General features: G+C 31.6%; 1 protein-coding gene across 2 annotated transcripts; it reads right to left on the bottom strand.

The window, feature by feature from the left end:
- Nucleotides 1-3,321: 3,321 nt before the first annotated feature.
- Nucleotides 3,322-27,722, bottom strand: LOC133197486 (endothelin-converting enzyme homolog). 2 transcript variants are annotated; one of them, XM_061333549.1, is made up of 20 exons: nucleotides 27,636-27,722; nucleotides 17,572-17,833; nucleotides 17,002-17,325; nucleotides 16,072-16,343; nucleotides 15,670-15,732; nucleotides 14,961-15,077; nucleotides 14,605-14,691; nucleotides 13,268-13,416; nucleotides 11,913-12,016; nucleotides 11,419-11,537; nucleotides 10,775-10,873; nucleotides 10,507-10,584; nucleotides 10,141-10,244; nucleotides 9,754-9,864; nucleotides 9,355-9,422; nucleotides 8,100-8,224; nucleotides 7,608-7,673; nucleotides 4,656-4,751; nucleotides 4,279-4,355; nucleotides 3,322-3,819 (listed from the first exon to the last, which is right to left on the bottom strand). In XM_061333549.1, the coding sequence occupies exons 2-20, from the start codon at nucleotides 17,831-17,833 to the stop codon at nucleotides 3,720-3,722; spliced, it is 2,421 nt and encodes an 806-aa protein (XP_061189533.1). In that variant the 5' UTR covers nucleotides 27,636-27,722; the 3' UTR covers nucleotides 3,322-3,719. The 2 variants fall into 2 exon arrangements, with proteins under 2 accessions (XP_061189533.1, XP_061189532.1); XM_061333548.1 differs by lacking the exon at nucleotides 27,636-27,722 and adding an exon at nucleotides 23,874-24,121.
- Between the last annotated feature and the right edge of the window lie 40 nt (nucleotides 27,723-27,762).

Below are 27,762 nucleotides of genomic sequence, written 5' to 3'. Positions count from 1 at the left end.
GAAACATGAAGATAACAAACAGCAATCAACCTCAAAAGCCCATTGAAACAACACAAATTTGGAGCAGATCAAAAAAGGACCTCTAAAACACATCAGAGGTGGGATCAGGTGCCATGGAGGAGTAAGCATCTCCTGTCGACCGGTCAACACTCGCCATGTGCTCTTGTCATGATCGACAAACGGAAAAATCTGTAGACAATTCAGTGTAAAAATAATGGCCTAATAATTTGTATGAAAAACATGTATGTACATGTATATAAGAAATCTCAGATATAAAAGAAAAAAAAAAACAAGAAAAAAAACTGATAACTCCATATAAAATGAAACATTGTAAGTTTATTTGAACTTTGATCACAGACACAAAAACAAATGGATTTCAACACAATATTAAATAGGCATAACAAATGGACATCGTATTATAATGGTGTCTTAATTTTTCTACTCGGGCTCAATATCACTACTCTTATTAAGTTACCAAGTGTGTACAATTTTAAAGCACAATGCTGAGGACTATTAGTAAATTCTTAATACTTAACAAGACCTTCACAGGGTTTGATATAGTGTTAAGTGATATGGTAAAATATTGTTTGAAAAAAATTCATACATCTTAAAATAAAGACTTCAGTACATCAAAAATGACTAGGCCTGGTTATGAACAATACTACATATTACCATTCTACAAGAGTTTTCATTAAACAACTTGCTTTTCATGTGGAAATGCGATATAAAATTCACTGTACAGAGACATATCATTACTATCTATAAAGTTACAGAGATATAAAATGACATTCAGGTGTTTGAGAAAATAGATTAAACTTTTAAAATTTTAACAATAACTTTGAAATATCAAGTGGTTAAAGAACTTTTATATAATTGTTACATATTTTTTTTTCACATTTACTGTGTCATTAGTTACGTGTACATGAAATGTGCTCACAACTTTCCTTTGCCCTAACATGCATGTTTTTGAATTTTATTTTGTGTAACTAATTGCTTTTATGTATAATTTACAGCACATTGTAACCTCCCCCTCCCCCCCTCCCTTCAAAAAAGGAACTTAAAATGCAAGAGAAACATCATTGCTTAAATAATAAGCCTACATACAGTTTATTAAAATGTCAATTTAGTAAGAAATACGCTATGAAATAATTCATCTTGCATGAATATTTCAAGCTCCTTTGGTGAAATAAAATGCAGAAAGCCTTTATGCTATATATATTGCATGATGCTTATAGGTTTTGTTAGGTTGTCATATATTTATTGCATTGCACTATCATGATATCAATAATGAATGAGGACAAAAGTGAAATTGTATTGCTTTCATGTACATCCCTGTAGAAATACATGTCATTTGTAAAAATAATATAAAATACAGAATTCTGAAACAATATCAAATTTGAAGTCATTGTAATACATAAAGAGGACAGAAAAGGATAAATATCATGAGATTCTACAAAATGCATCACAAATAGACAAATGTCTGAGAAATAAAAAAATCACTTGCTTAGGCTTGTGTTTGTATGGAATTCAGTACTTGACTAGATTTATCATTTATAAATTTATACAAAACTTTTTACAATAATGATATATATCATAATGATAATACATATCTATATGTATAGGAACTGTAGAATTAAATGTACCTTATTGGCATTTATCCAATTACAAACTACAATGAAGAAAATGTCAAACATAAACAGAGAAAAAAAAACTTTGAGGTATCAAATGATTGATAACATATACTACATTGGCAAGTTTAATGAACCTTCTTATCTTTAAAAAAAAATCTGCATGCAGTACACTCTTAGTTGTAATGCTGTAGCTCAGAAGTTGTGTAAAATAAAACTAGATTTAAATCTCATCTCTTACAACCTATTTCGAGAATTGCTTTTTCTGTAGATGACAACAATGTAACTAATCATATACATGTGTATTATTACTAAATAATTAATGCACTAAAAAGCATGTTAAATAATGTTAAATACATGTACATGTTATGTAAATAAAGATTATAAATTCTGCAGCAGGTGCTTTACTTTGAATTTCTGAATACAGGTGTCTTTCAGAACATACGTACCTACACTTGGATGCTTTGTTCGTGTACATGTATAGTATACAAATACTTTTATATGGATAAATACCGGTAAACACCCTTTATACACAAATTAAAAAATGGAATTCATGATTATATATAAGCAATACTAAACAATAACATTATATTTATGATGTTATCTGAGTAAAATCTCACTCAGTAAATATAGAAACACTAACAACCAATACAATATAAAATCAATAATGATTTGAAATGATTAATCATCATGAAAGTTACCATCAAACTTGGTAGAGAAATTCCAAACATAAAGATTTTATATACATTGCCCATATTTACTCTGAATCACATAATGGATAATACCCTATTCAATGGAATAAACTGGAATTGAATACATGTATGTTGGATGTGGGATTCTATAGCCAATGTCGTTGCTTAAAGAATGCCAATAGAATAATTAATCTTAGGATGCAAATTTAACACTGTTACCATTAACTAATGTGATCATTGTACATGAAAATGTAAAAGTTAAATACATTACAGTGTTTTTAATTTCACTATGTTTGTGATTAAAAAAAAATTTCCACAAACATTAATTGAGCTATCATGAATATTGTGGACATCTCAATGTAATTATTCATGTAAGTGATACATGTATATCAAATACATGCCATGCACTTTAAAACCCCCTTTCTTCTATTACATGTATAGAGTCAAATAGTTGTAAATCATTTAGGAAAAGTAAGGTTATTAACAAAGACTAAATGTTAAGTTTGTTATGAATAATTTCCACCATTTTTTCTTTCTATTTAAAGAATAATTTCTAAAATCAAAAATATTTACAAATGTGAAAAACATATGAAAAAAATAACATATGAAAAAAGATCTTCTTCAAATACATATCAAAATTATAAATCATACAGCATAAAACTTTAAATGTTTGTTCAAGTTTGCTCTTGAAAAGCACTAGTAAGGACAAGATAGGCTAAGACCCCTTTTTGGCCCCTGGTTTGGGGTGTCTTTGAGAATGATACAATAGTTTATCAATTAAAGACCTGTTGTCACCCCTGCCTCAAAATGAGCATTGGTTCCAAGTTATGGGATACACAGAGGTCACAGGAAGGTCAGAAAATATGTCAATTTCCAAATTTTCTCATTTTTATGCAAATTTTCATCGATTTTACAGCACATTTTGGTTCAGAAAACATAGAGCACAAGCTTGCCTATCTACCAAATTTATATGTTTTAATGATCTAGTATCAAGTGCATCTTGTGTATAAAAATCTCAGATAGGCAAGCTTGTGCTCTATGTTTCTCGAAGTGAAAAGTGTCTCAAATTTGACGAAATTCAAGAAAATGTCCTACTTCTGCACCCTCTTGTGGCCTCCGTGTAAGCTTTGAATAAAAATTAGAGCTGGTTTTTAAACAAGCATCATTTTAAGTTCTTAACTACAAACTATCACAATTTTAAATGTGTTCTGATTTTTACATCAAATAAGGGGCCAGATTCGGCCGATACCATACCTTGTCCTTTTAATCCCAGAAATAAACCTACAGTTTTTCATCATTCAATATCAAATGGCCAATAAGAAATTGCATGTGCTTTTGACATAACATTGTGCTTATTAGAGAAAGCTATGTGGTGTTAATTCAGTCAAACTTTTCCTTTCTACCAGACCTCACACTTTTTCTTGGGATTCATCCTTGAATTAGCTGGACATTTATACTGCTCAGCAAATTCCTTAGAGTTGGATAAAGTTCCTATAACTCTGAAACAATACAAACATTACATTTAATCATACATGTAATTGTCAATCAAAAGTCCTTTCCATGAAATAAAAATTTCAGAAATGATAAATGATGAGTTCTTGGTACTTTTTATATAACACAGGCTGTACCTGACTTGATTACTACACAATAAAGTTTACTCTTTTATTTTTTGTACAGAATACATGGTACTATTACTGGCATGGATAATTGATCTACTGTAGAAGTACTTTTATCCCTGTACTATACTATGTATGCCATCACAGATTTTTCACAAAAATTTGTCCCAGCATACATAAAGTACATTTAGGACATATTATAGCAATCTAAGAAATCTGTGTAATTTTATGCCAGCGGATTGAACAGAAATTGTGGTTTCGTGGATTTTGACCCTGTGGAAAACAGTACATTTACACTATCCCCTGCTTCTGACTCTCTAAAAGATCTCTCTATTGTTTTACCTGTAGATTGCCGGACTGTGTGGGTCAGTCAGAATCTGTAAATGGTCAGCTTCCTTTGTACTCGCAGAGCACCACACCTAAAAAACAATTAGGTGACAAAATATAGATTCAAATCGTGCATTTATTGAAGGACATCCATCTTAGAGGAGTTTTCACAACATAACATGTGATATGTACCGGTAATATGGACAAAAACAAGTAACTACCCTGCTTCTATCATTAAACATTCCTTCCAGCCTTGCTGCAAAGTACATAATATTTGACGATTTAACAATAATCCACCCTCCACATACATGTATGTCATGACACCTATGTAAATTCTTCTCTTTCCCTTATTCACTCTGTACTTATTTTTTTTTAACACTCTCTTTCCTGACCTGTGCAAATCCTAGGAAGAACAGCTGTTTGTGCGTGAGATTCAAGGCAGGTAGTGGTTGTTCCTTACCATTCTGTGACAGCCAATAATCATATGCCTAAAATTGAAAAAAAAATATATACACTATACATGTTTAGTCAATAATCGTAGGCCTAAGTTTAAATGATGTACATGTACATATATATTCAATAATCACAGACCTGAATTTAAAGTACATGTACTGAAAGACAAACCTTATTAGGTCTTCTGTTTTCAACGGAAGACCTATAGTGATTCTACTGTTTCTTATTATTATTATTTTTCATTTTTATTTTTTTGACCTTTTCAAATCGCGATATCTCAAAAACTACTCATTCATTTTCAGCCAAATTTTCAGGAATGATGTGTTATCTCATGCCATTTTGAAATATTGAAAAAGTTCGGAAAAATTTACTTCCGGTCGGGAATTATTACGATTTTTCACTTTTTCCACTAAAAATCTAGTCCATGAATGTTCTCAGAAACTGTTAAAGGTAGGAGTCTGAAACTTTCAGGTATGATAGAATTTGGTTTGTAGATGTGTGATGGAAACATTTCATGTGTCGTCGTCACTTCCGGTCGTCACAGGAAGTGATTTAAAAAGAGTAATTTTTTTAACTTTTTTGTTTTTCATAATTTTTTTATGATGTTGATAGGCAAATAAAGAGTCTTACAACAATGCTAAATATGTAGTTTGTTTAAAAATTGATGACCCATACTCTAAATATTTATCATTTTTCAATTTTAAGCGATGATGTTTGATAGCGTAATGGTTAGCATGTTGAATTTTCACGTGGGCAATCTGGATTCAATCCAAAGAACGTCCGATTTTTTTCTTACTTTTTTGGGCTGAAATGTAAGATTTTATCTTGGGGGGGGGGGGGGGGGGGGGCTATGTTGTTCGATGTCAGAGCAGTGGTGTTTGACGGCACAATATCAGCGTGTCTTTTTACCCCCATCATAAAGAGTTTGCAGTTGAATTTTGCACTAATTAATGTGCACAGATGCAATTGTGATATGACGAAACGAGGAAAACATGTTGGTACAAATGTATTTGTAGCTAGATACCTATGCAAATGTATCATAAATTGGAGAGTTGCCGAATTGTATTTTGAAAGTAGAATTTGTTACTTTCTCATGTTGATTGAATAACATATAGCAATTTCAAATGAGAGAAAAATAAACTTTAATGATATTTTTCTTTGATTTTAGTAGGGCAATATTCCTTTATAGATGCAAGTTACTGAACATAATAGGCTTCAGATTCCTTGAGCGTCATATGGCGAGACGTGTTTTGTTGCGAAACATTCCAGTCTTTTCATTAATGTATTACAAATTGGAATAATCCACTTTGGGAGTAAAGAGGAATATAAAATGTGTAAGAAAACTTAGCGCTGCCTTTACGTTACTTGCCCCTATACGGTATATTATATGTACAGTGTGATAAATATACATTCTTAGGCTAGAAAATCAGGCTATAGCAACATATTTTTTTAAAATTTCATTGAAGCTATCACGTACACTTTTTCAATTGAAGACACATTCCAAAGAAAAGGCGCGAAGATTTACTCGTGACGTTTGGTGCGAAATAATTATCTTGACCCGCCTTTCACAAATGGTCTGAGCAGTAGTGTAGAAGTACAGAAAAAGATTACACGGACATGTCTGAATTTGGAATTGCATAGAATAGAAAGTTGAATGCATAAAGAATAAAGGAAGTAAACACAATAGTTTTTTTTTCTTTTTTAGTTTTTATCAGTAACAAATTATTTTCTCTGCTATCAGTTATTGTTAAAACTCAAGTAACAAATCCGATGTAAATCTAGTACTTGCACAAAATTTAGCTGGCTAGTTTTCATCCTATAATTCCACACTATAAGAAAAAAAGATTAACCTGCCTGACACTCGTTACTTCAGGGAATGAGTGCAAGGTAAACATTGGTGATGGCTGGTAAATTGCGCTACTGTAGTGGTTTCAATATTAAAGAACAAGGTTCACTTAGGGCCTTTTTTGGCCCTGTGAATTTCAGAAAAACTGAAACTGCTTGGTTTTAGTTGACAATGCATCAAATATCATTTAAATAGACCTTTGATGACTGCGTATCTATCAAAATGACGTAATTTTCTGGCTAGCCAATGCATTATGACGTCATGAAATGCGTCATTTTCCTGATATCGTGAAAAAGTCTACAAAACAGCCAATTTTTAAAGCTGTTTTTCGATATTTAATATAGAGCGTAACCTCTTATCTTAAATATGCAACTATAAAATGATAGAACTATTTCTGGGGATTACAAAACCTGTTTTATTTTTTAGATCAGAGGGTGCGCTCATATTATTTCTCTTCTCTGAACGTACTCAAATATACTTATTTTCATTAAAATTCAAGAACATTGCAATTTCATGAGCCCCGTTTTCCAAGACCTTGGCTATAAGGAGAAAATTTTTAATAGGAAATGAAAACACTAAGTCTCTACTTTATCTTGTTGTTTAAAATGGAACATAAAGTGTTAGTCAATAAATTGGTATATCTACAGGGCCATTTTATGCAAAAAGTGAACCTAGCTCTTTTCGGGCAGCCGATCTTGGTTTAATCCTGACTATAACTGAATTTTCGCTTAAATTTACGTTTTCATCTTTATCAATGATGTTGAACTTTGTTTTTCTCTTTGTGAATTCTGTGCTCTTTTTATTTTTTTTTTCTTATAAATAAAAAATCTATTTAAAGACCCATGTTAAATTTTTAGATGTCTTTACAACAAGCAGATATAAATGTAATTTTACGTGCAAAGAATATCACAGTTAAGGATGGCAATTCGGACGGAAGACCTCTCGTTGCTCGCAACGAGTATCTAGTTGAACTTACAATTTTTAATCAGTCTTGTAAATCATAAGTTTTTAGATCTGTAATTTTAAATTCGGATAACAGACTCACATGATAAGCAGCTTTTAGTCCTCCATTATCTGCTATATTTTCCCCCAGTGTCTGTTTACCTTTTACCTGAAATTAAAAATTGGATAAGTAATACTGAGCATGATTTCATATCAGTCTCCCCTGTGGTGCCCCTGGTTTAAAATTACCGTATATACTCGCCTATAAGTCGGATTTTTGGGAGTTAAACTTTGGTCCAAAACTCTATGTCCGACTTATAGGCGAGTTATAAAAAGATTGGTATTTTAGAAAGTCAATCCCTCTAATATAAGCTTCAAAAATACAACCGACTTATAGGCGAATACCTGGTATGTACTGTATTCAGTTTTATTTTAAATACCTGATTAAATACACTTGCTCATAAAATATGGATTGCTTTCATATTGTGTATTAATAAATGTTGAAGGTTGTGCAAAAAGAAAGTAGGCCACTGGCATTTTAGAATGAATAACCAAAATTAATTCATAATATTACTAGAATAAGAATATGACTTACATGATTATCCCCCAGTTTATATTGTGAGTATTGATCAATAATACACTGTGTCCTGTTCTGGAAGTTTACAATGGACTGATTGTTCCACCAAGGATGGAGATTGCCATATTTATCAAATTCTCTTCCTAATAGGAGTTAAAAATGTTTTCAGTATTAAAAACAAAAAAAAAGTATACATGTATGATACTAGACAAATATAGGCCTTTCATGAGGTCGATCTATAGAAATATTGACTTCACAGAAAAGCATATCGACTGAGCAGGAAGTTGTATTATTTTTTACAAAGGCAACATTTGTTATAATATTTTTTAAAGGAAGATTTTCAAAATGTAAAGAAAAAAATTCTGTTATTAGAAAGTACTGGACAATTGGAGTATTCGCTGATAATAAATTAAGTCCTTTCATGAGATCAATCCATAGATATATTGGCTTCACAGAGAAGCATAAGGACCAAGCATGAAGTGTGAGGTTGATATGCTTTTCTCTGAAGTCAATATATATCTATAGATTGACGATATGGAAGAGCTTCATTTGTTTTATTATTTTTTAACAAGATTGATAAATCAAAATTTGCAAATAAGGTGCAAAGTTTTCTCTACTTTTTAACACATAGAGACTATTTTTAGAAAGTAAAGGTTGATCAGAGTTTTGTAAGTTTATAATTAGAAAATCCAGCTCTATCCACATTTCTGTATACCCTGACATGTGATATCTAACAAACCAATGGCAAAGCTCATTGAATGTATGAAAATAATATTTTTAATTCATCAAAAGACATTCAGAACTTTTCAATTATCTCTCATAAGTGTAGATAAATAGATGTAAATCCTCTTACTCTGGTGCCAGACTATCAATCTAAGATGCTCTCCTTAATCTCTATCTACCGTATATTTCTAATAGAGCTTGCTTATCAATTTGACAAAATGTAATTTAAGTGTTCTTGATTTGAAATATTTTGAAGTTTTTTTTTCTACATTTATATAAATTATGTTGTCATATTTAATTACTTTCTTAATTATCTCCGTTTCATACAAAATGTTGCCCTTATTCTTTTAAATAAACATGAATTCCTTTACTTAAGAATGCTTTTTTGGCAAGTTTGGTTGATATTGGCCGAGTGGTTCCTTTGAAAGTGAAATGTTATAAAAAGCAAACAGACAAATGACAGACACCTCAAAAAACTCTGATCAGAGCACCTAATTTCTACCTCAACTTTTAGCTCAATTTCAGTGAGCTAAAAAGTACTGCTAGATACCTTGATCATCAAACCCATGAGTGAGTTCATGCCCCATTACCACTCCCATGGCACCAAAGTTCAGGGATCTGTAAATGGCATCCAAAAAGGATTAATTTGTTGTTGCATTTCTCATATGTTGTATGTTGTTTAGCCCAAGTGATCAAAACTTTTCTTTGCACAAAATATATTCACATATATAATAACCTAAATTTCATATATTCACATATATAATAACCTAAATTTCATATGGACTAAAATATTTATATTTAGAAAGGATGTATGTTCAAATGAGTACCAAACAAGAGGTGTATGCATGAAGACAAAGAGTTCAAATAGTCAGCTCTGTCTAATTCCTGCAAAGCTCTTTAAATGTTTGAAAAAAAAAATGTACAGACTTAAAATGTGTGTGTGACTTACTTGGGATAGTCTATCTCATAAAATGGTGCTTGCAGAATTCCAGCCGGGAAAACAATCTCATTCTTTGTGGGGGTGTAATAAGCATTCACTGTTGGTGGAGTCATGTCCCATCTACAATACAAGACAAAAATCTGAGTAATGGTATTCCTTCAATTTTCTAACTTAATGTTCAATTTTGTTGTCAAATGAAAATCTGTTGAAAAGACCCATGAGCCAGAAAAAAACTTTGAAGAGAAAAATTTATTTTAAACTCTGGTTCAGGTACACTAAATACACAAATAGCTTTTTCTCTTTAAGAGAACATGTGTGCTTTCAATAACAAATAGTACATGTATATAGAGAAAGTTGCTGTTAAGCTGGTCTATGAAGTTGTTGAAAGTTTCTTACTCATTTTTCTTTGGTTTGGACCTCAGGTTCTGCAAGTCTTTCTTGACAACAAACAACAAATTCCTGATGTTGTTTTGGAAGTACTCATTTGCCGTAACCTCTAACTATAGAATAGATAACAAGCTGATAAATACCTCAGTATATGTTACGTAAGGTACTCTCTATATAAAGCTAAGTGGCAAGTTGTCCTACTTCCCTGTACTATCAAATCTGATGAGATATAAGTGCTGTCATTATCAGAATAATTCAAATCAGTTCCACGACAGGGAAAATATCTTCATCTCAAACTTGATAAGGAATGTACTTCTGCAGTAACATAATGACATATCAAACATTAATTCTAAATGAACATTGAGGAAATCTTACATCTTCATATTCCTTATTGAGCAGTGAGCTGTTGTTTATGTAAGCTGGAAAACCTATGAGGTCAATAACAGAATTCGCCTGAAAAGTAATTATGTTCATGTATGAAAGATATTTTCTGTCTTTTTTGGCAAACATCTTAGTGTAAAATAATATAGTTTTTTTAATATTGTATAGATTCAATGCAACTATAAAATAGAGTATTCTGATGAACTGTTTATTTCTTTTGTGAAATTATTATTTAATTTCTCTAAGTTTCCATTATTCATACCTTATCCCTTGCTGCCTGTCGTGTCTCGTCATCCATCCAAGAGAGATTTGGAAGATTCTTTTTGAAAGCATCTTTGACCTCATTCACCATTTTTTCTGCCTAATAATATTAACTGAATGACTTAAACATACATCATACATATCTTTAAAAAAAATACTCCCCCCCCCCCAAAAAAAAAAACCCAACCTACTAGAGGCCCCAAGGAGGCAGAGACTATGGAAATTAAAAAAAAAAATGTTTTTCTTTACTTATAGATTTTATATTGTATCAAATTTGGTGGAAATTGTTTCAGCCATTCCAGCCGTGGAAGAAACCGATTATTTCAAAAGTTTACAAACAATGGACGATGCATGACAATTGATGAACAGATAGCAACTGTATATATGGTTACCTGAGTGACTCAGGAGACATTAGAAAGAACTTAACTTCTTAATTTATTTTTAAAGGGATGTAAATGTATTTCAGATTCTTGAAGACTTCAGTACACTCTGTTAAAATGACTTTCATAATTTAGTTTGGAGCACTTCGAAACATTAAGAACAGGTGAGAGAAAAGGATTTATAATTTTATTTTTCAAATTAATTCAAAGCTTAGAGTTGATCAAAAGAAATAAAGGACATTTACCATCTTGTTACAGATCTGACCTTTTGTTTGCTGTCCCCTTTGAAGGCCTCTCTGACAAACATGGCCCCCAGAGCCATTCCTACAACCCCATCTGTATCTGTAATACAGTACCTCCACAGTTCCTCTCCACCAGTTGTCCCTAAAATTCACAGAAAAAACTTCTCAATAAACCTCTCAAACTTCTAAAATTACATTCCTAAGGGGGTTGGAAACCCTATACTTAAAACACTTTAAATCCCATAATTCAAACATTCCCCATTTATGCTATAAAAAACTATAGATCTACCCAAGTATATGTATGTTTCAATCTTTTTCATAAGCAAGTCTTAAGGCATAAAAAAAACATGCATGTTTGAAATACAACGTAATTGGAATAATTAAGTACATGTACTAAACAAAGAAATCTTGTGAATATTACAATATCTGCTACTTGAGGAATACTTAGAATTGATTTTTATTACATAGTCGACCAGTGTAATGTACTCTAGCTCCTGATTTTAAATTAGAATTTTACCTGATAATGCCTCTGTCAGAATTTTCTTAGCATTTCTGAATGGCTTTGACAGGTATGATGTCAGAGAACTGACGACATGCCATAGGAGGTAGTTATGTAATGTCCTTAAATAGAAAAGTTATACAGACACGCTGAATATTGACAATAGGTAAGATTTATTAAGAAATTAAAGCAGAACACATTGAAATCTCTGAAAAAATACTGAATTTAATTACAGCAGATTCCTACATATAGGTAAAAATTTATATTATTAATGTACATGTAATTTTGTGAGAAGCAATTACTAGCTTTTATTATTTCATTGCTGAAATACATTTTAATTCTTGATATACCATCTCCTCACAAATTCATTATCTCACAATTTGAAGTCAATAATTAAGTCATTTTAATTTTCATAGAGTTTGAGGCAGTTAAACAAGGATAAAGAGAGAGAAAGTTTTAACTATGATGTCATAATGAAATGATGCAAAAGCAAAATACAAGCATAAAATGAAGTCAACAAAATATGATGTACCAGTAAACATCAAACAAAATGCATAAATTGCATAAGAGTGGGAATATCTATCGTCTCATTTGTTATGTGTGACTGTTAAGGAATGTTTTTAAGTTTTGTGTGAGTCATTGGTGTGTAAATCACACAGACTTGTCACGTAGGCATATTTCATGAAGCACGCTAGCGCTTTATGAAAAATATGCCTATGTGCAAGTCTGTGTTATTTACACACCAATAATTCACACTAAACTTAATAACATTCCTTATATTTACATTTTACATGTTCAAAAGCACCAAAAATATACCCGGTACTCAATTTTTGAATTATTTACTGCCCTATATTGTTACATTTTTATTAACGTCTCTGTAGCTCATTGTGACGTCACTTTAGCACGAGTTTCTCCGTGCATATTTCTATGCGTGATTATACACGAAAATGGCATTCAAATCAATTTCACAGTTGGCTTAGATGAAAAACATAGCAAATGTAAATATTGCTAATTTAAAGGTCACAAAATGATTTTTACCTGCTCCACTGACTTGTCGCCGGTAAAACTCAGTTTCTGACCGTTAAATCAGCAGTAACAGTCGCAAAAATCAAATGAGAATACAATTAATCCCTTAATTTTGCAATATTAATCACTCATGTAAAATAAGGAGTCTACAGTATTTTATTTTCTCATGATATGTTAGACCTATAAATTTGAAAAAAAGGAAAGGGATTAATTGGAGTAGGTTTTAATTTGTACCAATTATTTCAGATGAAGAAAAATCATAACAAATTTTACACTGGTCTATTCCTTAATCTGGAACAAGTAAAACCTTAACTATCACATTCTAAAAATTACTCTGAAATTTATACCTTCTGCCATTTTCTGTGTTTAACTTTGTGGTGATTAGAGAAGACATTTTTCTGAGGAAATCGGATGAGAAGGAAACAATGGGTTCCTCTGGAGATAGAGTGATGTTTGTCACAGACATCATTTTACTGGAAAACCTGGTCCAATTCAACTAAAAGCAATCACCAAATTATCAACAGTCATGTCTTGTCTATAGCTAATGAGAGAATTGTCGAAGTAAATTCACTGCTAAAGTAATTTGTATTCAATTCCATTACATTGTACACCTTTTCAAACGAAAATCTGAGGAGTTTTTCTAACATGGCCCTAGTGACTTCTTCAAATAAAGGTTAATGTATGTAAATCTTAGAGATTTCAAGATACAACTTCTAAGCAGTGAATATGTATTTACACTGTAAAAGTACATACCAATATTTCTTAAATAAAAAGATTATAGTTTATCTACAGCATATCTACAGATGAGGGTTAATCTATTTCATAAAGAATTCTACAGCTACTTTTCTTTTCTTTTTTTCAATGAAACTTCGTTTCTAGTAATCGGAATCCTATCATAAAACTAGAAATATATCCATAGGATATAAATGCCCCAACCAACAGTACTATTGTATTGCAACATGAATTAAATGTACCTAGTTTCTACATTTTGATTGCAATATCCTGAAAATGGAAGTTCAACATCATAGGAAGCTGAAGGTCATCAGGAAGATCAAGGTCGGGAAATTATGTCAGGGTCAGTTGCATTGCTCTCATAAATATGTATCTTTGCATGAGATTTGATTGAAATCTATTGAAAAATGAAGTCACAGGTCCAAGGGGAAGGTCAGATAATTATGAAATTTTAAATAAAGCTTGCTGTTATCAATTTGTACCAGTGTGTGAAGTTTGATAAAAGATATCTTAATCAATTTCTTTCAAACTAAGGTAAATACAAAAGAAGAAATTGTGAGTTCAATGTCACAGGGCAGGTTGAGGTCAGAAAATTATGATACAGTAGAAAAGCTGATTTCTAGCTTTCCACTTTGTTTCGGTGTATGAAGTTTGATAAAAATATTTCTAATAGTTTTAAAATGGAACTATACACAAAAAAGGAATATTGAGGTCAAGGTCATAGGGAAGAACAAGGTTAGAAAATTATGACAAAGTTGATAGCTCTCACCAATATGCATCAACTATGATTTTTTAAAAAATTATTTTGGACAAATTCTTTGAAACTGAGCTAATACAATGTCTGATGGATGGACACATGGAAGGAGAGAAGGATGAAAGGATGGAAAAGATATGAAAAAATACTTAGTCTACTTGCCCCAGCCATAAAGGCCATCCGTGCCCAATTACTTACAAAAGGAGCTATTTCCTGTAGGTCTGGTATAGTGATCTTGTGGTAGATCTTCTCTTCATCTCGTCTGTCCTCACTTGGTACTGTGATCTACAGAGAGACATGACATATTCCTCACTATAGGTACATGTACTGTGATCTATAGAGAGACATGACTTATATTCCTCACTAGATGCTGTGATCCACAGACAGACATGGCATATTACATGCTTCCTTAAATATCTCTCTCTCTCTCTCTCTCTCTAATACATGACATTGTTCTTAACTTCATTAAGTCAATGATCTCGTAACTGTCCATCACTTCTCCCTTTAGTGGACAAGAGGACACGTATAACTGACATAAAATCAATCCCACTCACATTAGCCAGCTCAGTCTCAAATGCTATCACATCTTGCATGTGTTTCCTTGTTATGTTCTCCTCACCTCCCATCAAGACACCAACTTTTGTCATGTAGTCCAAGTAGGCATTCAATACCTGCAGAGAAATGTCAACTAAAAGTAGATACATATGTTAGGGGATAGTGTAATTGGTTAAAAAGGAGATTACTCTTGCCAGTTTCTCAAACTTGCATTGTTACAGAACCATTGCATGATCATTAAAGAAATTAAGAAAATCAAGTAAATTTTAATCAAATTTAACCAAAAAAAAAACAATAACAAAAAAAACCCCCAGGAAACTGAATTAAATTTTGTTTCAATTGAATGCTTGAGACTTAATTTGAACTTGCCCATCCTACCTGATATGCTCAGAAATAGATTTCTGCATAGGAGTCTCTGGATTTAATGAATACACACAAAGTGAAACTTTTTAACAATCAATATAGTTCCTCATTAAAAATTAATTTACAAACCTCAAATCAGAATTGAACAAATTTGTTTTTAAAAGTAATTTTATTGCAAATTCTTTCAGTGAATTCTTACAAGCTAATGATAGAAAGTTTTGAAGTGGTACATGTATTCACAAATCTAGAACTTTGTGACTTAATTTGAACAGCAGCAGCACTGGGGTGTTTCCTAGTGGTTGCTAAATATAGCCAAACTTAGACTATAGTAAGTATTTATAGTACCTTTCTGTCAGACTCATTGAGATAATACTGTCTTTCTGGTAATCCTAATCCTCCTTGGTCAATCTGAAATAATTAGGACTTGATAATTAAAATTGTACAAAATTAAACAGAAAAAAAGAATAATCAAAGTGAAATGAAAGACTGTAAGGTCAGAACGATTGCCTGATAAAAGATACATGTATAGCGGTATTGCTAGCTAATAAGGAAGAATTCAATACATTAGCATAAATACAGACAGTCTACTGTTAATAAAGTTGCAAATATGAAGTATCCATTGGACGAGTGGACTTTCTACACTTTTTTTTTTAAATATCAAATGAAGCTTGTTACTGTCCTTTTTTATTGTCCATAGTTTCTGGTTTCTTGATAAATCTACAAGGATATACACTTTAATCATCTAACTTGTAAAATATTGACGGATGAATTCCTGTCATCCACTTCAACCCAGATAGCAAACAGAACTCCAATTCCATAGGCTTTGATTTTCTCCACCATTCCCTGTATGTCTAAATCTTTGGTTTCATTCAGCTTTGGCCAGACACCAATACCAGCTAGTAGTTCCTTTACTGGCTGAGCTCCGAGCTTCTCTATTGTCTTATTGCGGTCCATACAAGATTCATAATATTTCTGAGCTTTAATTTCAGCCAAACTTGCCGTTTTGTTTAGTGGTTTTTCTGTGAGGGGAAAAAATTTCTGCATATTTATGGAGTTGAAAAGTTTACAGAGGTATTACAGTGAAATATAGATATATGAAAAGGTAATGAAAAAAAAAATCAGATTACAAAAGTTACTGTTTCTGTTTTTTTTAGCAAAATGATTGCAAAATATTCACGTATGACAATCTGTAAATTCAAATTGATTAATATTTTTTTGTACATTACACATTGAACACAGTAGTGAATTATACACCTAGTATAGTTACTCAGTAGTTCAAGAAGAGCTTCCTCTAACTCTTGTTCTCATGATCTTATTAACCACCTGATTATATTCATGCAAGTAAACAAATATTTCCATCCCCACACCAAAGCTAGTGGAATTAGATGTCATTTACAATAGATTTTAACTTTAATCTGCAATAAAGCTTACATTAACCCAATACACATTCTGATTTTATTTTTGTTTGGATAATCTTACAAGTACCTACCATATTATGAACACCTGTCTAATGTATAAACATCAAAAAAGTCATTCAGAGAGACCTCAGATAGGACACGGATACATGCACTACCTTCACATTATGCAGTATTCTTATAGAGTCCAAATAAGTTCAACATTTATTGTTTTTTTTTTAAAAATGTAGAAAGTGAAAATAACTTGAAGACACAGACTTACCAATAACTTTTTTCAATACAATCTGATTCTCCTGCCAAAGAACGTTAAATGTCCCCCATCGGGAGTGTCCTGAGGGTATGGGATGACTGTCCACCCATCCTCCACAGGCATACTGATAAAAATCTTCACAGGGGTCAGCTGTGGTGTCCATGGCATTGTAAATGGAGGCTGCCACTGTAACACAGGCTGGGGTGACACACACTGAAGGGTGCTCAGGACAAGGGGGAGCAGGGCTGGGGGTGATAGTGGTGGGGGTGGGGCAGTTCTTTGTGTAGTTTGTTTTAATGATAGGAATGATATTTCCACATTCTTTACAAATCTGTACTAAAAGAAGGAAAAAAAAAGCTGCTCTCACTATCTAACAGTGCAAGATGAAAACAGGATGTGTCCTTTCCCATAGTTTTAGAAATCATGACACATATCACAATTATCTTGGAAAATTTATTGATTAACCAATCATCTTACAGTACACATTTCATATATTGTGTGCTTTCTCTTATTTTTTTTCTAAAAGCCGTGAAATATATCAAAATTACTGTGGAAGATCTATTGATTAACCAGTCATCTTACACTTTTGTTGCTTTGATGCTTCTTGGTCTGCCTGGTTACTGGAGGTTTTGGTTGCCAGGACAATGGACATTATGATGACAGTAAGTATCAACAGGAAGCATAGGACGATCAGTATACGCTCCAGCAATGTCTTACGCTGCCAGGAAAATATGCTGCTCCTCACCACCACCCCTGTCTCAAAGTTCAGGACCCCAGGGGCACTGTTTTCTGAGGCCTCATCCTCTTCCTCTAGGTGGGTATGTTTGTAACCCTTATTGGACATCTGTGGAAAACAGAGACAAATGCAATACAGTATTAAAATAAGTGAGAAACAGATTTGTTGAATTCCTTAAAATTTTTGAAAAAAGCATCCAAACTTTTCTTCCAACTATTTCATGGACATACCCTTTGGTACATGATTTAATTAAATACAGATAGATATACATGTATAGATATAAACTTGAATAATGTTTGCAAAATTAAGTGCTGAAATTTCATAAGATTTTGTTATAATGTCAATGACATAAAATGTGTGCAAAAATTTGTAGATTTTTATAGAAAATGGAACAGAGTTTCATGTTTGAACACCAAAGAAAACCTATGAATTTTATAATATCTTTTAGGAATTTTTATTATTTATGTCATTTCTATTCAAAATCAGTCAAAAAATAAATACCAATGCATGCAACATTTTTTTTGGTTTGTGTTTTTTTTTTTCATTTTCAAATATGCTTCTCAAATCTGAAAGCTGCATAGAAAGTTGAATTTCCATTTTCCCGCCCTTTAAAGGTTACTTTTCGACTGAATTCTCTAGCAGAGTGCTCCATGCATACAATTAAGTACTTCTGAACTTGATATATTAGTATCATATCCAATTAACAAAATGTTTAATATTTACAAAGGTGTTACATGTACTACCAGCAGGAAAATAGAAACAATAAAAGCCCACATTGATCTAGTGAAAACTGCCACCAGCAAAATTATATTGGAAAATATGATACTATTCATCATTTACACATTTCCATCTGTTCCAAGCTAATAACTTAATGTCACTTAATTCTATTGCTACATTGAGCCAATTCAATTGATTGACATTTTTTGTAAACAATGAGTAACTGTGCAACACCTGAATTTACAAGATTCCTTTCATTCCCAATGGTATCTATCCAGAACCTGCTCTGATACATTGGACACAACTTTAAAACATTACAGATCAAAGTACATACAAATTTAATTTCTTTGACACCACTATCCAGAGATTACCACTAACTGACATGTACCGCTTTCTCATCCTTGACACCACTATCCAGTCAGAGATAACCACTAAATATAACTGATTGACACCACTTCATCATCCTTGACACCACTATTCAGTCAGAGATAACCACTAAATATAACTGATTGACACCACTTCATCATCCTTGACACCACTATCCAGTCAGAGATAACCACTAAATATTACAGATTGACACCACTTCATCATCCTTGACACCACTATCCAGTCAGAGACAACCACTAAATATTACTGGTTGACACCACTTTCTCATCCTTGACACCACTATCCAGTCAGAGACAACCACTAAATATTACAGATTGACACTTCATCATCCTTGACACCACTATCCAGTCAGAGATAACCACTAAATATTACAGATTGACACCACTTCATCATCCTTGACACCACTATCCAGAAAATCACTTAAAAGTTAAGAATGATAGCAACATATTTATCCTTTACACCACTTTACAGCCACTTCAAATTTTAGAATGAAACCAACATCAGCATTCTGATAACACCTTACTTCTATACAGATAACCACATCATGTAACATCAATATTATACAGAAATACTACTTCAAAGTACAGTCATACTACTTTTATGGTATCAAGATACCACTTAACATTACAGCCTAATACCATTCCTTGCCACCACTGTATACATTGTGTTAAGGTTGACAACCACCACTTACAGCAGTATGTACACCTATGGATGGCCTCCAGCAGTATATTAACCAGTCTGACTTTTACTGTCTATTGATAAAACATCATAGAATTAACCTCAGTATCACACTTCCTCTATTTCAGCAGTGGATTAAAATCGATGAGACATGCTATGGGGCAGTGCTGTTATATTTAGTAATAGAGCCTGGTAAATCTTAAAGTCTCTCAATAAAACTAATTATTCCATACAAAGCTTAGAGCCTACAGTTATTGTGAATGGTATTGACTACTGACTAGATGATTGGGAGAATTCCAGGGCTATATTCTATCTGTAAAGTGTTTAACAAACTTGATAGAAAATTCACTCCCAATTTTTCCTCATGTCAGATACACAGATGTAAGCAATAGACATTCCAAAGTATTTTTATTTTGTTTTCTTTTCCAACATAATTACTGTTGTTCAATAGCTGTCAAGTACACCATGTGGCACAAAGAAAAATAAAGATTCTGAGAGTATTGCTGAGTACAATTATTGTCCCTTACCATCCCTCAAATTTCTTTACAATGCAAAGATATCATAAAGACACCCATATTCAAAATTTCTTAAAATATATAATATCTGTTACCACTAGACAATAGTCAAAGTCCACAAGTTAAAAAAAACTTCAAAATATCTGATGATTTGAGATTTTGAAGTTATAATGCAGAAAGAAATAGTGGCTGGGACTTCCACTTCATGCAGATACATAGTAATTAATCAAGATACTGATGTTGGAGATGACAAAGTTCAAAACAGTACAGTGTTTCATATTTCAATGAAATACAATAAAATTCAAGCAAATTCCATCAATTAATGTTCAGTCACAGTTGCAGATTTTTTCCCCCCATAAAACATAAGGGAGTGTAAGATTTTTGAGGGTTGGTAAGGATTGGGTGGGGGTGGGGTTTTTTTTTGTTGGTGGTGGTGGTGATGGTGGTGGTGGGGAGGGGATCCAACCAAATAGCATAGAATTAATTAAACTGATCATTGTAAGTTTTTCATTGCTTATAATTCTTCACAAAATCATGCAAAGTGGACATACTTTTGACTCCAATGGTCAGTTAGATACGGAAGTTTATTGCTTTAAATCTGAACACCTACACTATTGACTTTCTTATTGGGGGTTGTGTATTTAATGGTGATAACCACACTAACTAAATTCTAAATAAACATAACAATATTTATTCATTTTCCCCAACATCCCACACAATTACCTCAATCCTGATAACAAAAACTGTACAAAACTGCAAGATCAGGTTTAAGATTAGTAAAATCAAAATTTCAAAATGTTTGGAGATAATTCAGAGAATTATAAAATATTCCAGTTGATTTCTATGAAGAGGAATTGATCCTTGGAGCTTTTAAATGAAAGCTGTTAAAATAGGTGATGGGTATGGCTGAAGCATGATTACTGAATCACGAGAAGATAAAAATAACACACAAAGTACACTGATAGGTCTCGCTGCTGAAAATGCTTGATAGCAATATTACCATTGTGCCATAAATAATTATATTATTGTAAAATTGACAGAATTTATACCACATACAGCTTTAGATGTGCAGAAATAATGTTTTATTAATATTAAAGAATGCCTATCATATACTTAGTCAATGCATATGTAGAAAATTCAAAATCACCTATTTTTGTTTATTTTTTTTGTGCAGCACTCCTTAAAAAATGTTTGACATGACTTAATCCAGCTACAGTTATGATATATATTATATAGAATAAACCATCTAATAGTTTTCCCTTTGTGTAATTTTCTTACTTTTATAATCTATTTGTGAGAGATTTGTCTTTATGGTGTTCCTAACAGGATGCTTGCAACTGAATTTTGTGCACGCATGTTTAAATAACATAAGTATGTCATTTGTACAACTAATGGTTTTTAATGAAGATGAAACTTTTCAAATGAAACCACTCCATTAATGGACTGAAAATGACCAGCTGTCTGAAAAAGGGGAGTAAAAAAAGTTACAAAGAAAAACATTAAAACAAGTTTGTAAAATGACAAGATTTGCAAACTGTCCGCTATATATGTACATGTATTATTTATACGAATGTACTAATGCTATATAATATAATAATTAAGCTTACATATTGGTAAACTCAAGATAGCATCATAAACTTAGAAAAGGCTTATACAGATCATAGGAGGAAGATTGCTGACTACCATATTCTTCAAATGGCTGTATATTTTGGGGGGAAAAAACTTGATCCCTCTTAAGAGAGTTGGTTATGGGGAAAAAAATCATTAAAATCAAACAAACCATTTGCAGCAGCATGTAAGCATTATTTAAACTTGGCAGTTCTCAACTCTTGCTCTTGACACTTCATGTAATGCAATTATTTTCACTATCTAAATCCTAAATAATCAATATAACTGTTATGCAATATGACAACATTTTTCATAAAGCAGACAAAAGAATAATTTATTACAACTTTAAAACTGACGGAAATGACAGAAAACAGCATGTGCAAAATAATCCCAAACTACACTTAAAAAGCAAATTAAGTGTAATACATAACGAACTTTTTAAAACTTAATAATTTTTTTTATGGAGAAAGAAAAAAAAAAAGTTTGTAAACATGCAATAACAGTACATACCACACACATGCATACATACACACAACCATTCATATTAAACATCTTGTAAAATATTTGTCATTTGTTTACTTGATAAGAAACTTAAGTATATGCACCCTCTTGTTCATATGATTAAATATAGGAGGAATCATGAATTAGCATTTTTAATATTAAACAATACACTAAATTTTCAGAGATATATATGCGTCTGAATTTCTGACATTTTTTCCCCTTTTTTCCATAACTATTAGAGAGCACTCATGACAAAGCATCTATTTATGTATATGTAATTATTTATATGTAATTATTTTTTATATTAACATTGATATTATATGTACTTTTGACATCCTGAATGAAAAAGCAGTGGTCAATCTAAAAAAAAAATCTACAAACAATACAAATATGTGAACAGGGCATAAAACACAGATACCCCAAAATTCCAGAGATGGGATCAGGTGCCTTGGAGGAGTAAATGATATTTTTAAAACATTTGTACATTTGATTTCTGAGTTGCACCTTTTGAGATTTACATGCATGCAATAAATATATCTTTTAATTTCTTTTTTTAATACAAATAGGACATATTTCCTCAACTTTTATAGCCATATACTGTACGTGTACATTATAAAATTGGCGTATTCAAAATTTAGCGCAATCACTGGGTATTGAGTTATTGGTGTATTCATTAATTAGCGCTACAGACTAACGCGCCATATATTGTATTTCTAAATCATTTATTAGCGGTATTCATGAATTAGCGCATCGTTGTCCATGCCAAAGCTATAAAATATGAAGCCCGCTATTTTAAGTACACATACAGTAATTAAAAGATAGTTTTTATGCAATGTAAAATGAATTTAAATAAATATACATGTAATTTTTAATATATAACATTGCTGCAAAACGAAACTATCTAGCTAGAAGTCTTAATGAAAATGCATGACCAAAACTAGGAGGAGAAGCATTACCTGAAAGAATTTAACAAAAACTTTTATTTTCATGCAGTAACCATGGCAACACTGTTCATTGAAATAAAATAAACCCATAAACAGAATATGAATATATCTTGGTGCAGGGTACTTAATGTTATCAAAACTAAATTAAATCAGACCAAAACTGAAGCTGCTTTTTAAAAAATTATTTACAGCCAGAAAATGCATGTTCATTTTATAAAGCTCTTTTGTTCTTCTACAACCAAAACATGCAACATTTCACATGTATATGGAGGATAATATAAAACTGGATTTTAATAAAATCTTGTGATTTTACACACAGATAATATTAATAACAAACATCTTTTATATTACAAGCATTATATGATTGATGAACTCAGCAGAGTTCTAAGTAATCCAATAATCCTCTTCAGTACTAATTTCTTATTTTATCCACTGAAAGTCGGTATGTCATTCTTATCTTTGTCATCAGTTTCCTGCATTGTGAACAACATATTAGGCTGGGGCTGCTTTTAATACAATTACAGGATTACAACATTATACATGTATTCAGATGATAAACCCACCTGTTTTTTTTTTTTAAATAAAACAAAACAAATGGCAGAGCATTATAATTACTTCAACTAATCCATATTTTTTATTCATAAAAATTGGAATGCATTAAATTGCATTGGGCTGAAAACAATAACCCCACTTTTAAATTATACAAGGATATACTAGAACATGCTAGAATGATACAGGTCAGATATACATTTTATGGCTCATGATGCTATAAAATCTCTGCAATGTAATTATGCTTACCTGTAAATACATTTTATCCATGGAGACTAAACAAGATGTCAGAGGATATTGGCCATTAAGGAATACAGCGTAAATCCAATAATTTTAAGTCACGGCCAACTTACATCCAGCCACCACAGAACAAGGACACTCATGTATACATAAACTTAAACGGTTATACCCTGTACATTAATTTTCCTCTGGTGATAAGGACAAATGATTTTTGCTGATAAGGTACGATGATGGGTAAATACTCCTACATAGGGTTATATCCCTGATACAATACAAAATAGAAGGCTGTATCCCAGGCTAGTTCCTGTCTGAGTATTGATTTACCATTACTGTGAAATACACAATGAAAGGATCTTCCTTTTTGCACAATTAAGTTCATTACGTTTATGATAGGGTAAGAAACTCGAGGCCATATTCATCGGATCCAAATTTCATGCCAAAACTAGCACCAATACAAGCATAATTATAAGCATGTACATGTATTTACTGTATATCGACTCAAGGAGGGTCTGCGATATTCATGACTTTGGGATACAAACAATGATATGGATTTTATTGATTTTATTTCTCGTAATATGCCTCCAAGTTTTCAACAAGATGAAAATGATATAAAGCTGCTAGCAGCCTCAATGCCTTGACCTAGCATTGAACCACTCCATAATGCCTCAAGATGACTCCTTATGTCATTCAACTTTCATAACTGTTGACTAAGGCAAAAATCTTATTTAAAGTTTTATCGCTGCTGGTTAGCAAAATTACAGAAATCTGTATATTGATTTCTACAAAAAAAAAAAAAAAAAAATTATGAAAGTTGAGTTTGAGTTGGCCTAAGCAATAAATGTAGGTTTTGTGAGAGATAAAGGTACAGTATTCAGTAGATATTATACTCATTTGAGGGAGGGATTTTATCAGATATTAATCATGTCTATGATTTACTTTCTATTGTGTCTACAAATCATTAGGAATTTTAAATATTTAATACTGCCACTTAATAGTCAAAAGTGATATTTACATGTTTAATTATCTCTTTAAAACTACCGTACTAAGAGTTTCACAAAATTCTACTTGTAATTATAATGACCTTCTGCATATCATTTGTTGCACAATATACACCATGTGTATTTTTTATTTATCTATTTCTAAAACATTCTGTAATTAACTTTAATGCATCACAACCAAGTATTTCTTCAAATCAAATAGTTTCTCCATTTTACCATAATACTGCTAGGTAAACAACTAAGCATTTTTGAAATGTTAATTTCCCGCTTATGTAAACTGCATAAGAATTTCTTTTCAAAGCTTTCAGAAAAATGCTTCAGTGTCCAAAGTTAAAACCTGTTCCCTACATTTCTGTGCCACATGGAGACATTAAGAACATTTCAAACAAATAATGGAAATAAATATGTATGAATTTAATACTTAAATAAAAAAAGCACATCCATTTTAATGTCTGTAGTTTATCACAAATTTCTACCATGAACTAACATTCTTCCCTAATTTTTCTCCTAAGAAATACAGTATAAAGCTGTATGTAAATGAGTAAGCTCAGTTTTGATAATAAAGGACCTGGCACAATTTTATTTGCAAAAATGGTTTGAAAGGTAAAGGGTGGGACGATGTGTCTACATAGTTTGAAGTGGGTTTTTTTCGTTTGATTTTTTTAAAGTTTCTAATTTTCAAATATCTTTCGTTTTATAGAAAACATCAATTTTTAAACACATTTCAAATAAATTCCAATATTTTCATCGACACATGAAGAAAGATGTCAATGACCTTACATGGTTGTTTCACATTCAGTTTCTTTTATGAGAAAAAAGAAGGTAAACTCTTAAGTTAATGGCCTCCAATGTCTTTGTTGTTATAATGCTTACATCTACCAGTATTTCAAATGACTTTTTGTATCACCGCTCCTTGGCTAAAAACATCTGATGAACAACAATACACAGACACATGTGATAATTGATATCTATAAGCTCTAAGATAACGACTTCTTATAATTTCAATGAACTACATGTTTAACGATACGTTCACAGACCATAACATTCAGATCTAACAGATGTCTGAGGATAATACAATATAAAAAATTAATTATGTACCACCGTCATATATTTTCCACACCATCTCTGAATGATCAATTATTGATCTAAAACTTGTTTAAAATTAACACTATTCTATTATTCATGTTTGTTAACCCAATCATTTACAATATCATATATTACTTCATCCAATAGAAGACTTAAATTCACACAAAAGATTACGTTTCCATTGTCAAACAAATAAGTTACATCTGAAAACTAAGAAATCATAAGAGTGAAATATACTTACCATAAAAACCTTTCTAAAACAACAATAGAATGATTACAAGGCCAGTTCTCACTAACTCTACCAATTTATTGATAGATTCTGCTCGTGTGCAATAAAATGCAAATTTCTATGATAAACATCTTTTCTATTATCCTATTGCCTCTCAGGATATGGCTGTGAGAAAAAAGCATTGATCTTTGAGTTGTAAATAACCTCCAAGTCATAAGCAACTTCCTCCATGTGGCCTGAGTGTTACATTGCATAAAATATATCTTAAAGTTTAAATGAATTATGAAGGGTATATTTATCAAATATTTATGAACTGGATATAAAAAATACATTGTTATATATACATGCAGACTTGCATATTTACCATTCTAATATTAGTGCAAAAAAATTGTTTTAAATTTTGTTTTGTTTTCTTCTGGGTTGTATGAATTTGATTTAATATTTAATGAAAATTGTGTGGTGCTGAAATTTGGCCACTACAAATTGCTTGCCCCAATTACCACCCCCCCCCTCCCCAGCCCCAATACATTATCAATGATGTTTATTTTGTATCTCATCTGCATGGTTAATTAAAAACACATAATTTGTTCATAACTCATAAACTGCCTCAGCAGGACTGTGTAAAATGCTTATATGCAAATTGATTTTTGTGACAATCATTATATTGCAATAATTGCAATGCTAAAATGTATTATGATTTTTGTGACAATCATTATATTGCAATAATTGCACTGCTAAAATGTATTATGCCCTATACACATAAGGCTGATCAGATCAATTAACATTCTATCATCGGTCATTTTCAAAGTCGTTTTCTTATTTTTCAATGTAGCAATCATTCCAAACCACATTTTATACTATATGTGTATTGTACAAATAATGTAAATCTTATCCTTTTCTCTCACTTCTAAGTTTCAAAATTTTATTTTCAAATTTTATTTTATTCAGTTGAGACATACTTCGATCCTTGCCTTTAAATTAATTTACAAAATATATTTCAAGATCATTGTCAGAAACCAACAGTTGCATACTTAGTTTCTCACTCCATGTCAGAGATGAACAAAGCATAATCAACTGTAAGTTTCTGACGATGGATCAAGATAAATATCTTTTTAATAGTACCTTGTTAAATGAAATTAGCCTACACATTTCTATAGGAAATGCTGATTAAAGAGAATTTTATTATTACAGAATGCCTTCCCCCATTTTTCTATGACCAAAAATATTTTCTTTTAAACTATTTTCTAAAAAAAAAAAAAAATCTTTCAATTTCAATTGTTTCAATCTAATAGTAAACTGTACATTTGTAAAAATAAAAAAAAAAAGAAAAGAAAAAGAAGCTCCAGATGCTGAAAATTTTTAAGAGGAAATATTTGAGATCCAGAGTACCGATTATTTCATCCTTGGATTTGAAATCAACATAAAAATTGAAAAGATAAAGATTTTTCAATAACTTACCTTTGATTTATTGATGTAACTGCTATTTTCCACCTACATCCTTTCGTCACAACTTCATCAAGTCATGTAAAAATGTTTACATTATCGACGCAGTTCTCCCCCTTTATGTATTTTTTGCTAAAGTGTA

This window comes from Saccostrea echinata, unplaced genomic scaffold (assembly GCF_033153115.1).
Source record: "Saccostrea echinata isolate AGI-Se365-2 ecotype Australia unplaced genomic scaffold, CSIRO_AGI_Sech_v1 ptg000030l, whole genome shotgun sequence".
Lineage (NCBI taxonomy): Eukaryota > Metazoa > Mollusca > Bivalvia > Ostreida > Ostreidae > Saccostrea > Saccostrea echinata.
This window is presented reverse-complemented; position numbering and strand designations above follow the sequence as displayed.

Coding starts and splice junctions, on each gene's coding strand:
- LOC133197486 (XM_061333548.1), bottom strand. CDS start 23,894: ATGGATAAAATGTATTTACAG. Junction 17,834..23,873: donor TGGATAAAATGTATTTACAG/GTAAGCATAATT, acceptor TGTTTTCCACAG/ATGTCCAATAAGGGTTACAA. Junction 10,585..10,774: donor GACAGGCAGCAAGGGATAAG/GTATGAATAATG, acceptor ATTACTTTTCAG/GCGAATTCTGTTATTGACCT.